The sequence below is a fragment of the Rhipicephalus sanguineus genome, unplaced genomic scaffold (assembly GCF_013339695.2).
Source record: "Rhipicephalus sanguineus isolate Rsan-2018 unplaced genomic scaffold, BIME_Rsan_1.4 Seq755, whole genome shotgun sequence".
Lineage (NCBI taxonomy): Eukaryota > Metazoa > Arthropoda > Arachnida > Ixodida > Ixodidae > Rhipicephalus > Rhipicephalus sanguineus.
This window is the reverse complement of record NW_023615916.1, coordinates 1-13,467: the sequence shown is the minus strand read 5'-3', so window position 1 is coordinate 13,467 and position 13,467 is coordinate 1. Positions and strand designations below refer to the sequence as shown.

The following is a 13,467-nucleotide window of genomic DNA, read 5'->3' as shown; positions in this document are numbered from 1 at the left end:
TGTCAAAAGGTAAACTACTGGTGCGAGGGAAGAACTGGTGCGTGGAAGAACGAATATTTGAAAGAATTCGTTTTGGTTTTAAAAGCACCAAAGCTCGCTCTCTCTCCTCGTCGACAGCGTTCCGAATTGATTACAGCGATGTGCTGCCAAGAGTTAAACACAGACGCAACTGCTCCTTGCACATTCGCTGATCGTATATTTTTGTATTCGCTATTCTTGGGCAACAACGTTTTTGTTTTTTCCTGCCGACCACGATGTCATACTAAACAAAATGGCGATCGCAGAGGGAGCAGCTATGCGTCAAAGCTCGATCCCAAGCTTGTCTATACAGGGTGTTTCTGCTAAAAAGCACCAAGTAATAAAAAATTAAGCATAGGCGCTACGCGTCTGCAATTAGCGCAATATTGTTAATATTTTTTTCAATCCGTCAAGCTCGGCAATTAACAAAGATTGCTTAATGAACCTTTTAAATAATGACTCTAGAGAACAGTTTTCAGCCCCGCCACGGTGGTCGAGTGGTTATGGCGCTCGACTGCTGATCCGAAGGTTGCGGGATCGAATCCCGGCCGCGGCGGCTGCATTTTCGATGGAGGCGGAAATGTTTGAGGCCCGTGTACTTAGATTTAGGTGCACGTCAAGGAATCCCAGGTGGTCGAAATTTCCGGAGCCCTCCACTACGGCGTCTCTCATAATCATATGCTGGTTTTGGGACGTTAAACCCCACATAAAAAAAAAAAAAAGAGAACAGTTTTCAATACAAAAGTTATAGCGCTTGTTCAGAAATATCAAAATTTTTAATCTATGCTAAGATACCTCTCCTGCTTAATTTTTTTCTGGCCTTTCCTTAAAGCGCGCGAATTTTAAAAAAATAGCACGTGACTGCCGCCAAACGCGCAGCGCTTTCAGTGCCCTCAAATGTAAGTTGAACGAATTATCAAAGGCTGCTTCGTGCACGAAGATCGGTGTAACAGGTTATCGGTGACTGCGATGGACGTTAAGCGACAAAATGAGCATACCGCATCAACAACAACAAATAAAAATTCTTCAACAAAAAGAGCGGCAGCCACAGAGCAAATGCTGTATGATACCGTAGGTAGCATTTTATGTAGGGTAGGCATTTTTTTTTCTTTCTTCGCACCAATGAAGAAACACATTGGAAAAGGCGAGGGGGACAGCGTGGTGCAGGAACGAGATAAAAGATGCACTCACACGTGACGGCCGTTCTTTCGTAGATCTTTTTTCTTTTTTGGATGGTACGCCTCTATCATCATTTAGCGTCCATCGCAGTAACCGGCAGCCTGCTCAATTGACCTTCGTGCGCGGAGCAGCCTTTGATAATTCGTTCAACTTACATTTGAGGGCACTAAAAGCACCGCGCGTTAGGTGGCAGTCACGTGCTATTTTTTTTTTTAAATTCGCGCGCTTTAAAGAAAGGCCTGAAAAAAATTAAGCGGGGGAGTTATCTTAGCACAGATTAAAAAAATGCTATGTTTCTGAACAAGCGCTACAACTTTTGTAGTGAAAACTTTTCTCTAGAGTTACTATTTAAAAAGTTCATTAAGCACTCTTTGTTAATTACCGAGCTTGGCGGATTGGAAAAAAAATATTCTGACGTCCTCTATATGGCTCAGAACAATACTGAACTAATTGGAGATGCGTAGCACCTATGTTTAATATTTTAATTCTTAGTGCTTTTTAGCTCAAAACACCCGGTATATCAAATGTATGTATGCAACCATTCATGCACGCAACAGGTTGAACAAACGAAAGCTCGATTTTCACTTGCGGTCTGAAAGAAAGAACCTATCTGAGCATCATCAACGTGCGTGTGGAAAAGCAAGCTCTTAAAGGGGCCCCGCAACACTTTTCCAAGTAATCTTCAAACGGCATCATTAAATGAGTTTATTACCTCACTAATCGACTGCCGCAAAAATTTTTAGAATCCGTCAACGACGAGCGGTGTTACGGGAACTTGTAGCACGCTGTGAGCGCTTTCTCTCTTCATTCGTCACGACGAGAGCGCTGGAAGCTAAGCAGGGAGGGATGACACGGGGAATGAAAGTTACGTCACGCACGCGTCATGACCTTGAGCACCTTTTTTTTTTCTTCTAACGCGCGGCTTACTTTCAGTGGGATCGCGAGCGAGCGCTAGGGCGCGTCGCGCCATCCCGCGGCGGCCGCGGTAATTATGCAGCTCATGATGCTCAAATCAGCCAATGTCCGAGGACTTCGGGTGTATGGCGCGGCCATTTGGGTTTATGGCATCATTTGTCGAGAGAAGAATCAGCAATGTCTGGCTGATCGACTTTGAGAAATAATGGTAAATTCCAGGCCGCGTGCTGTGCTGTAATGTTTCGGCTCACATGCTCTCGGGAGCCTCGACTACCGATCGGCAGCGTTTTTTGACCATGCCCAGAAAGAGTTGCAGGGCCCCTTTAAGATGTATACTAGTAGTGAGATTGCATATAGACGTCAGACTCTGGAGTTTCCAAGATGTGTGGCGCCACCTGTCGGAGAAGTATTGAGTAGTGCATAGACCGACTCTCTCGCACAGTTTGCTATGGGACCAGGTGCAACTGGCGAGTGCGAAACAACGATTGAGCTTAATATCGCGTGTGTTTGCGCATTTAGCACTTAGAACGAGAGCTGTGAATTGTTCTCCGCTAGTCGGACGCGCCACCGAGCCGTCGTGAAGTGCTTGCTGGATCACTCGCCTGAACGACGGCGAAAACAGCAGCAGACGAGAGCCCTCCGCACGCTACGAAGGAACTCCGCAAAAGACGCACTGTTGCGTTGTGAATTGCCACGGACGTAAAAGACGGAATAACAACGTTCAGTTTTACCGATTTCCATAGTTGTCGTACGAAGAAGAAAGGCGAGAGCGCTGGATACGGGCCGTTGCGAGCGTGTTGGGTAAGCGAAGTACCCGCGTTCTCCACAGCCGGTGACATGAATGTGTGGCTCTGCTGTTGTTTTGCGTAGCCCTGATGCAAAACCGTGGTAACCTTGACTATGAAGCTCAGCAGAGGCTCTGACCGCGGTGCTTGTCGTGTAACTGAGCAGCTAGAGGCAGACTGGAGACGCGTGATACGCACACCGCGACGAGTTGGTCGTCACAACACAGCATCGCGGACGTGCGTATGTACGTTTTGAAGGCTTAGAGTTCTGGTTCTAACTAGCTAACACCACGTGCGTCATACAAGTAAATCGCAGAATGTTGGTTTGTTTCGCCCGCGTCCTCCGCGGTTGCCGTAGCTATCTCGGACGCCATGGTTTTGCCTTTGGTTGTACCCCGCGAAAGTGGACACGCACGTATCCCCATTTGCAGTACATACAAACGGAAGACGACCATCAAGAGACCATTTGAGGATGCGTAATAAAACACTCCAATGCACCAGAAGCGAGAGATTAATTAAGGGTGAATGCAACTGAAAAGGCGAAAATCGCCGGAGTTCGCCCCTGATGAACCGAGTTTTGTACCACTGATCGTAAGATGCATAGCTAAGTAAATTGATCGTGTATGTAGGTACTTTATCGCTGTGGCATACGTATATACCCGATTTTAACACATTTAGGCTCTAGAGAACGGATGTCGGAGGGCTTGCCTCGAACTCGGTGTCGTGTGATGCTCGCTTGTATGTACTTGCGAGTTGCAGCGCGCGGGAATAACTAAAACTTATTTTGCATTGTACTCGCAGTTCGCTTTGATCAGCTTCCTTTGTTTCTGAAGCGTGGATTGGTGGAAGAAGCTTTCCAGGTCCTTGATTTTCAGGAAACCGCGCCTCGACACCAACGAAAGAGGAGGGTTATATGCGGCCTATGCACATTCGCTTGCGGGCGGCTCTCTTTGCACTACCCAGTTAGTGCCAGGGCTACGATGAGGGCGCTGGTGGCGGTGTTTTTCGCAGCGCCGCCTGGGCAGAGTCTGACGTCTATACATATTCAAACGTTCATATATGAATCGTTCGATCGTCGTTAACAGAGGGCGTTCCGTTCGTGTGCTCTTATGCGCAGATTGCAACGGCGAGCCCCACCATTATCTCGCCGCCGTGGATCCGGAGACGGTCGAGTGCAACTGCTCCAACTACTGAATTCTGACCGATCCCTGAAGGGAGCTTTGAGTTCTGTACTCCTGTGACGAGTTGGCAAGAAAAAAAAATTGCCCGCGAAGACAGGCGGCCGGACGTTTGAGACGCACTCGTCATGCCAGCGTTAAAGGCACAGAAAGGGTGCATGATGGCCCCGCGCGCTCCATCGAGCTGAATGCAAAATTTACGTAGAAGGCATCGGGCTTGCATAAAATTTTCTACTGCGAAATGAAATAAAGTTATTCAGTTTCAACGATTTGAAAACCATTGCTGACAACCCGTAACGTTTTAAATTGTTTTCTAAAAGGGGCTTCGACACCCGTTTGGTGCCGCCGGTCGAGTCTTCCCCCCCCCCCCCCACCCTTTTTTTCATTGAGAACATGATGGCTAAAGTGTTTATGCCCTTACAGGTGCAGAAACTCGGCAAAGTACAGTGTTATCAGTTTTATACCGGTGTCACGCAATGCACTTTCGATTCGCAATCAAACGCGATTCGAATGAAATTTGTCGACCGCGATTGACTAATAATAATAATTGTTGCGGTTTTATGACCCAGAACCACGATATGATGAGAGACGCCGTAGTGGAGGACTCCGGAAATTTCGACCATCTGGTGGTCTTTAACGTGCAGCTAAATCTAAGCAACCGGGCCTCTAGCGTTTTGCTTCCGTGGAAATGCGGCCGCCGCGGCCGGGATTAGATCCCGCGACCATTATAACCACTGGACCACCGCGATTGACTCCTTTTCTACAGTTTGTTCCAGTGGGCCAACGGCGACTGATAAATTCGATTCCGATTGGGCCAGATCGCGATCGAAAGTGCACCGTGTGACAACCGTATTACGAAAGGCTTGTTGGATGCTCATGACTGGTAGCGAGGTTCCACGTAGATGCCAACTATACACATCGGCATTATAACGTGCCAAAAGTACAGCTTTATTCAATCAGCCTGAAAAAAAAAAAAAAAAAAACTTTCGCTGTCACACATCGCTTGACTTTCCTTCGGTATGGTTACTTGCGTGTGGTGCCTAAAAGAAACAATCTCGGGATGACGATCGCGTCTATTGGTTGATTTCTCGGTCATATTTTGTTTGGACTATAATCTTCCGATGTCCGAGAACGAAATAATGCGGCGCAGCTTTCAGCTCTATATATATTTACGGTATGCGGTACGTAAACTGATTGCGAAGCAGTTTCACCATCTGAATCCAACCGAATTCATCATTCTCACAGACTGCTTTGTTCATGGTCAGTCGTTTTTATTGACACCTTGTTTTTCTTCTCTTTTTTTGCGAAATTGCGACGGAGCTGGCGACGTCGTCATATCGATAGCTTCTCGCTATGCGTTATTAAATGAAGCCAAATGAGACAGCTGCGCATTATCCTTAAGAAGGCCTTCTGTAGCGGACACATACAATCCATACTTTCCAGCAACCAGGTGGACGAGTATTCCTGCGATAACACTTTTTATGGATTGACACTGAAGCCAATTTCCTAGTAAGCATTGCACCACTAACCTTAACGTGTATATCGGTAGTTCTGAGTTTGATTGTTGAATAAGTTGAGCCTGACGCTGCCGAACGATGGCTGGTCTCGAACGAGACCTTGGTCTCGGAATGCTAAGTTCAAACAATAAAACATTGCTACAAAATATAGAATTCACTTATAGCATGTTGCGAAGAACAACGGTATTTCAGCGACGTTAAGTAGTGCGTAACAACGACGCGACCTACACGACTTGACATGCATTGTGAGCTGCCGCTAGTATAACCACGCGGTTAATGTAATTCATAGCGTTTCTTCTTTTCTTTTTATTCTTTGTTCATTTTCTCCGGTAAGGCAATTGTTTTCGAACGAAAAACGTTTTCAGCGAGTAGACGCCGTGGTTAGCCGGTGTCGCGGCTACTCCGTTCCTGTGCAGCAACCTTTCCAGATGGCGGCCGGTGCCTCGGCGTCTTTGTACACAAGACCGTCGTAGGTGGCTGAGAAAAGAGAAATACACAGATGAAAGAATTGCGTTCAGGTTGATTCTGCGACAAAAAATATAAGAGAATGACGATCGCTGCTAAGCGGGCACTGACAGTTCATCACGGCATAAAACTTCTAAGTAGAAGTTCTTAGTACTAAGAACGAAGCTTTAAAAAGAAGGGGGGAGGAGGGTATGCGAGTGTCAGCAAGGGTAGCAACGGTAGGCGAACAAAGCTACTTGTTCTACGTCAGTAGCAGATTTACTTAGATTGTCACAGCGAGATAATCGATGCTATGCAGTTTAGCTGAACTAAGGAATCTTACTTCGCTCTCGAAGCTAACTTGAGAGGGCACCTCTCAAGTTAGCTTCACCACAGTGCACTACTAAAATGCGGTGGAGCAGCTTACTTAAAAAAAAAGTATGTCAGCCTGCTCGTGCCTTATACTGTGTCCTGATAAATATGATAACAATTATTGTATTTTCACGTCCCAAAACCACGATATGATTATGGAGGACGCCGTAGTGGAGAGCTCAGGATATTTCGATCACCTGGGGTTCTTTAACGTGCACTTAACCCTAAAAGTCCACGGGCCTCGAGCATTTCGACTCCATGGAAATGCGGCCGAGGCGGCCGGGATTCGATCCCGCGACTTCAGTGTGTACTGGTAAAAGTAATACCTTCATGTGAAATCAGAATAGACGTGCTCGTGAGACAGGAAACAGTTTGATGCCGTGGCGAAGTCAGTGACATAATGTAGTTGTTGCCAAACATCTTCGTTATAAATCAATCAATCAATCAATCAATCAATCAATCAATCAATCAATCAATCAATCAATCAATCAATCAATCAATCAATCAATCAATCAATCAATCAATCAATCAATCAATCAATCAATCAATCAATCAATCAAAACACCTTTCCAATCGCCGATGATGAGGTCCTTGGAGAGGATGTCGGAGCGCGTCAGCGCGGGCACGATCAGGCTGGGAACGAAGTTGGCGCGGCTGAGCGAGGCGTTGGCCGCGCGGCTGGGCACCAGCGCCCAGTGGGTGCCGTCCGAGCTGGCCAGGAAGGACTCGCCCGACGAGTCGCTCGCCAGCATGCGGCTAGACTCCGGGTCGAAGCCCAACAGGTGGTTCACGAACGGCTCCAGGACTGCCGGTCACGAGAACGCGCGAAACACATTCAGTCGCTACATGGGCTTACATAGGGCTTACATAGAGTATAATGCTTACGTAGGCTTACATGATCTTTACACATGCTTAGTGTGCGGCTTACGTAGGCTTAAATGAGCCTTACACAGGCTTACATATATAAGGCTTACGTAGGGCTTACATAGAGTACAACAAGACTTATGTAGGCTTTCAAGAGCCTTGCACAGGCTTAAGGCCTGAACACACGTACGCGTTGCAGCGTGCCGGCGCGTGACTTTTTGACGCGGCGCCGCGCCCTCTCCCTATGGAGAGAGAGGGCGCGCGGCTACGCGTCGACACGCTGCAACGCGTGCGTGTGTTCAGGCCTTTACATAAGGCTTACATAGGGCATTAGGAAACACACGCGAGAAGGACCTATATGTTGTAGTAAATACTGAGAGAAAGCAAAGCTTGATCGGGAATATAGTGATACGTTGTACTAAGATGTGGATGTGACAGGAAAAGAAGTACTTAGCCATGTAATAACCAACGTAACACATACGATATGCCTAGAGTGATGTCTCGAGCTCCTGACTTGAACACGGGAAAGTTATTGCATGGACTATGGTAACATTTCTCATACAGAGGAACGTCTTTTCAGACGTATACAACTTAGAAAACACATTACTTACAATTATTTACTCTACCAATTAGGACGCAACCTAAGTTACGTTTTACTGTCTGTTTTGGTCCTAATGTATTTTAAAAAACCATAAATTAATTTGAATAAATTAGGTCAAACTAAGTTATTCACAAGAAAGCATAGTGATAAGTGAAAAACAAAGACGTACTTATCCAAGTTTTCCCTCCATCGTTGGATGAGAAGCATGCCAAGTGACTGAAAAAAAAAATACACAAAAACATCGCGCTCCAAGTGATTTACACTGCGTACATTTATCTGCCACTATTATAGCGGCGTCCTCGTTCGTAACCTTGAGGTAAACATACTCAGTCTTTCCGTGGAAGTCGCAGAAGTAGACGATGTTGTTGGTCGTGTCCACGGCAAAGTGACGTGTCTTCTTGGCTGTGTGACAGAGAAGAGGCTATGAGTACTTCTGTGCGCGGCCACTACAGTCCCTATGCACTTATTATTTCATTCACTTGCCTAGCCACTTGGAAGAATAAAATTGTTGTTCCGAGGATTATAATGCATACCTGCCAAGTTTGGAGAAACGGAATCCGGGAGATGTACTCAACGGGGGGGGGGGGCACTGTCAGCGGGATTTTGCGGTCGCCGCTGATTTGTAGAGTCCAAACCGATAACATCGCTTACGCATCGTCTGTTTCATGCGCGAGTAAAAGCGCGCTAGCGCTAGAGACGAACGCGGTTGAAGCAGGATGAAACGACCCGGCCGTCCCCGTCGCGCGAAGGGCGCATGCGATAACATCGCTCCGCGTGCGAGGCCTGTCGTCGCTTGCTTGCCAGTTATTTCGTCGGGCAAGAGTGAGCGAGCGAACAGTTAAGCGTATCAAGGCTGAAGCACTGCGGGCCCCACTTGCCTCCCCGAAGCGCAAGAAATTGAATTCCTCGGGCCAAACTGAGAAGCGCATCACCGGCAGGACGCGACTGCAGCGCTATGACACGTTTGCGTTGGCAGCACTGCGGCGCAAAGTGCACAACTACTTCATGCGCAATGAAACTGAGTTGAACCTTTCTAACCATCGTTAAAAAAAAAGAAGAAGAATCCTTTCTACTACGTGGCCAGACAACTTTGCTCATGTGGCCAGACAAAGCACTGGACGCGCGGAGCAAAATTGGATTTCCGGGAGATTTTTCTATGCCCGTACAACCGGGAGAAACGTTCAAAATCCGGAAGTCTCCCGGGTAATCCGGGAGACTTGGCAGGTATGATAATGTATAGAAAATAAAACAGCGCACAGCTAACAAAGAAGAAAAGGGAGGGATGGGGGAAAAGGGGGGGGGATATGCGCTGTGCTGTTATTTGAGTAGGAAGATGTAAGCGCACGCAGATGCACAGTTATGTAGCAACGCCAGCGGTACGAAATATGGATAAATAAAACAGCCCCAACAATTAGAGACACGTGCATAAGATGAGGCACAAATAGATACACACTTTTTACGTGAGAGTACCAGGTGTTGTCCTCTTCACATGCAGCTGAAAAAAAAAAAGAGAAAGAAAACAGTCTTTAGTGGCAACGAGTTCAGTGTCTAGCAAGTTAGACATTCAAGAGTATCCGTAACCCGGTAAAAGTGTAGTCACGATCGTAGAAGCATAGCATTAAATTCGCATAACACTAACGTAGACGTCGTGTTGCTAATATGCACTCACTAGCGGCTCACGGCACTTTTTGGTGCGTTATACTCAGAATTAACGGCGCAAGCTGAGAAAAAAGTGTGTACCCGTGTGACCACCGTGGTATTACTCGCCGGACCCGCCGCGTTTATTGTGTGTGTGGTTTCTGCGCAAACGTTTCATGGGCATTTAAGAGTGGCGTGCATCGCAGCAGGCATTTCGCTCACAACGTGTGCCTTCTCTCACAGTGTCTCGGAAAGTGGGATCTTGAGTGGAGTGAGTGAGGTGAGTGAGGTGAGTGAGGTGAGTGAGTGAGTGAGTGAGGTGAGTGAGGTGAGTGAGTGAGGTGAGTGAGTGAGTGAGTGAGGTGAGTGAGTGAGTGAGTGAGTGAGTGAGTGAGTGAGTGAGAGGTGAGTGAGTGAGTGAGTGAGGTGAGGTGAGTGAGGTGAGGTGAGTGAGGTGAGGTGAGTGAGGTGAGGTGAGTGAGGTGAGGTGAGTGAGGTGAGGTGAGTGAGTGAGTGAGTGAGTGAGTGAGTGAGTGAGTGAGTGAGTGAGTGAGTGAGTGAGACGGTTTCACGGTCGGATCTACGCTAGTAACACAAAGTTTCTTCCTACATGTGCCTATGCATGTATTGGCATGCGACTGCAGTGGCATTTGTAACTAATTTTTCGAAGTGGCCATCACGCAATGTGGAAACCCATTTTATAAGCAAGAACCAGGTGTACTGGAGTGCTTGCACTTCTTGTGAGGTTGTTTGCGCCTCATGGCGCCCGCGCGTCCTGCGGTTTCGGCTTCACTGCGTGGCATTAATGGCGGCGTAGATAGCGTAGTCGCCGCCGTGCGGGTAATGACGCTGTGTTACCGCGGCGACGCCGCCTGGCGGCGAGGTCGCACTCGCCCATTAGGAAGATGACAAACTTTTTGGGGCTTGGCGCTGCTTGTATACGGTCGTCTCTCGTGGGGAGGTCCGTGGGGACGATTCCGTGACTCGTTGCCGCGGACCCCCGCGGTTAGTCGAACGTCGGCAACGCCGCATTCGCGGTACTTTATGTGTGTTATGTTGTTTTGAGTGTGTGTTGTATTGTGTGTCACTTGTGGTGTTGCTTTAGTAATTTGTATGATTCGGCTGGAGGGCTCGCTCTTTTGTAAAAGGCGCTAATAAATGTCCATGTATTCGTTGCACTATGGTGCATACTGCGTCCGTCGTTCCTCGAGCGTAAGGGAACGCACAGATGGGACAACGCATCTACGGGACACAGTATACCTCCGTTCTCTTGTTTCAGCTCCTCGATGTAGCATCCGTACAGCTCGAGTTGCATGCCCACCAGGAGCTCGTCTTCCATCTGCGGGTCGGACGCTTCCTCAATGACGAAGCGGATTTGGCGTGCCTGGATCGTCTTCTCGAGACGGTCGATGGCAACGCCGTTCTTGTGGTCCAGGGTTCGAACCTGTGCGCCAATAATAACGCTTCGATACCAAGAGCTACTTCGGCGATACTCCAGATTACTTGTCTTGGGTTACAGAAAAACACAGCTCATTGCTACATAACATATTGAACGCATATCCAGATACACGTGAACGTTCTAAAAATATTTACATACCGCCGGATTTATTTACTTCCCGAAACCACGCCGTTTCCAACAACAAGAGTTGCTCTACTCCGATTCGTAAGCAAGCAAATGTGTACAACAATTAACGCGTATTCGACGCACGTTACGAGCGCCTTTCACGCGCTAAGTAAGAACCCAGTGTCCTTATACAGTGAAACTTCACTTGAACGAACTTGACGAAACCTCAGGAAAAAGTTTGTTAAAGTGAAAGTTCGCTGTATTGAAATAGCTACGTTACAGCTTGTTATTACAACCTGAAGGAAACATCAGGTGCTCAAATAAAGCTCCAACTCATTTACTTGTCACAATGCTCGTTTCCATGTGAATTTATGCGGTGCAGAATGCAGTAATCTTTCGCTGCACTTTTCTCTTAAAAGTGCAGTGGTCACGAATGGAATTACTGTGTCCAAGCTCTCATGAACCTTCTCCGACACAACATTCTGCTGGGTAGAAGAGGGCTTCGGTTTCTCCAAGCGCAGCAGCGCATCCCCGCAAAACACCCAGCGTTTCACCCAGAGATGCGCTTGCCTATGACATTCATGAAGACCAGCAGACGGTTGTAGAATTAACGCTGCAACTGTCGCTTCGGCTGCGACTATACAGGTGGCTTCGAAAATATGTAGGCAGCCAATAGAACTCAAGGCCAATTGGGGCCCACTTTTCGTCACGTGGAAATGAAGCGTATTGTAACGTAATATCATGGTCTCCGCGATTAGCTCTGGTGGAGCGCCGTTGTCGGAGCTGATTGCGAAGGTAATGGTAAAAACAAGCTACAGAATTGTGGTTTTACGAGTTGAAATGATCAAAATTGCCTGAGAGGCATTGGATTGGTGTCACGAAATGTGCACGTGGAACTGAAATGTGCTATGCACTGAATTTTGTTAAACTGAAGTGAGTTAGCACTGGGTTCAAGGACGCTTTCGTGTGGGATTTGAAAAAAAAAGTTTGTGAAACTGAATATTGCAAGTGAAATTGTGCAACTTAATAGCGGAAAAAGAGTCTTTCCTTACTCTGGTACAACTTAAAAAACGCTTTCTGCTTCGACGTTAGAGAGTGATAATTGAAGTGACCGGAAGTTTCTTGGGGTACAACACGTGCTGCTGCTATCGCAATCTTGAAACCGACCGAAAAGGCGAATTCGTGGTTTTACCTTCGTTACGCCAAGCTAAGACAGCATACGATGACAGCACACGACAGCACACGACAGCATACGAAAGGCCGGGCCCTTAAAGTGCTCCGCACCTAAAACACGCAAGGCGGTTTATCCAGCATGCAAATTGCGGTTAGCACACGGACTTGCCTAAACATCTCTCTCTCTCTCTCATCGCTTGAACAGCCTCGTGAATTTCCAAAAAAATTTCAAGCACGTATACTAGACAAATTCATTTAGTAACGGTCCTTTCTATGGTAGCTGAGCAATCTGACCACCCTTTAGTAGTTCTAGTAGGAAACTCTACGCGGTAACGTAGACGTGCCGGCTCCTCACGGCGTCACAAGAATGCGCCAAGGCGCATTTTTTGCTCGTCGCCGCTCCAACGAGGCGTTCATTTGCTGTCGCGGACGGTGGCAACTCACGTCTCCGTGCTTGTGCCAGTCCTGGCCGTTGTCGCTGTAGAGCAGCCGGTACTTGGAAACCCGCCGCGAACCAGGCACGTACACCACCTCTACCTGCGACACCCTGGTGACGCGCATGAAGTTCACCTGAAGGTAGTCGTGCTTCAGGCTCGACTTTACGGCCGGTGACCACACTGCGCAGTCGCCGGAGGAGGTGGTGAAAGGGGCGAGGTAGAAATGGCTTGGAATTTGTCGACAGAAAGGAAGAGAGCTCTCAACAACAACAACAACAACAACAACAACAACAACAACAACAACAACAACAACAACAACAACAACAAAAAGCTGAGAGACGATTGGGCTCTTCCATGTAATGTAGTACTGCTTGAAAGCACGAACAGACTTGCAAATGGTCAAATTAAGCCAAGGTACTTTCAAGGTCAAGTTTCTGGTGGGCCACGACATGTCTCACACAAGCTCAATGTACCACTTTCTTTATTGTGAGGAATGAAAAAAAAAAAAAGAATAAAACCTCGGCCCGCACCATAATTATATAGCAGGCTCGCAATGTACCATTGCCGAATTGCGTGTTGTTGCGTTGCCATGCCTATGCATTCCCCTACTGAGTCCAGCTGAAGACGCGTGTTCTTTCCTAACCCCCGCGAAATCTCGATAGGTAGGGTACAAGTGCTTTCGTAATTAAAACAAAAAACAAAAGAACAATAACGGTACTTTACACACGGCTGCACCGGCTAAATTGTATCGGCCTGTCATTTTGTACTAAATTTCCGTACAG

General features: G+C 47.4%; 1 protein-coding gene across 1 annotated transcript; it reads right to left on the bottom strand.

Moving 5' to 3' along the window:
- Window positions 1–5,957: 5,957 nt before the first annotated feature.
- Window positions 5,958–12,865, bottom strand: LOC119378268 (uncharacterized; the record flags this gene model as incomplete). The annotated part of the gene is made up of 7 exons (XM_037647455.2): window positions 5,958–6,069; window positions 6,974–7,213; window positions 8,043–8,089; window positions 8,200–8,275; window positions 9,327–9,368; window positions 10,772–10,955; window positions 12,693–12,865. Coding segments are annotated over 7 exons (842 nt in total), but the record flags the coding sequence as incomplete, so codon positions are not given.
- Between the last annotated feature and the right edge of the window lie 602 nt (window positions 12,866–13,467).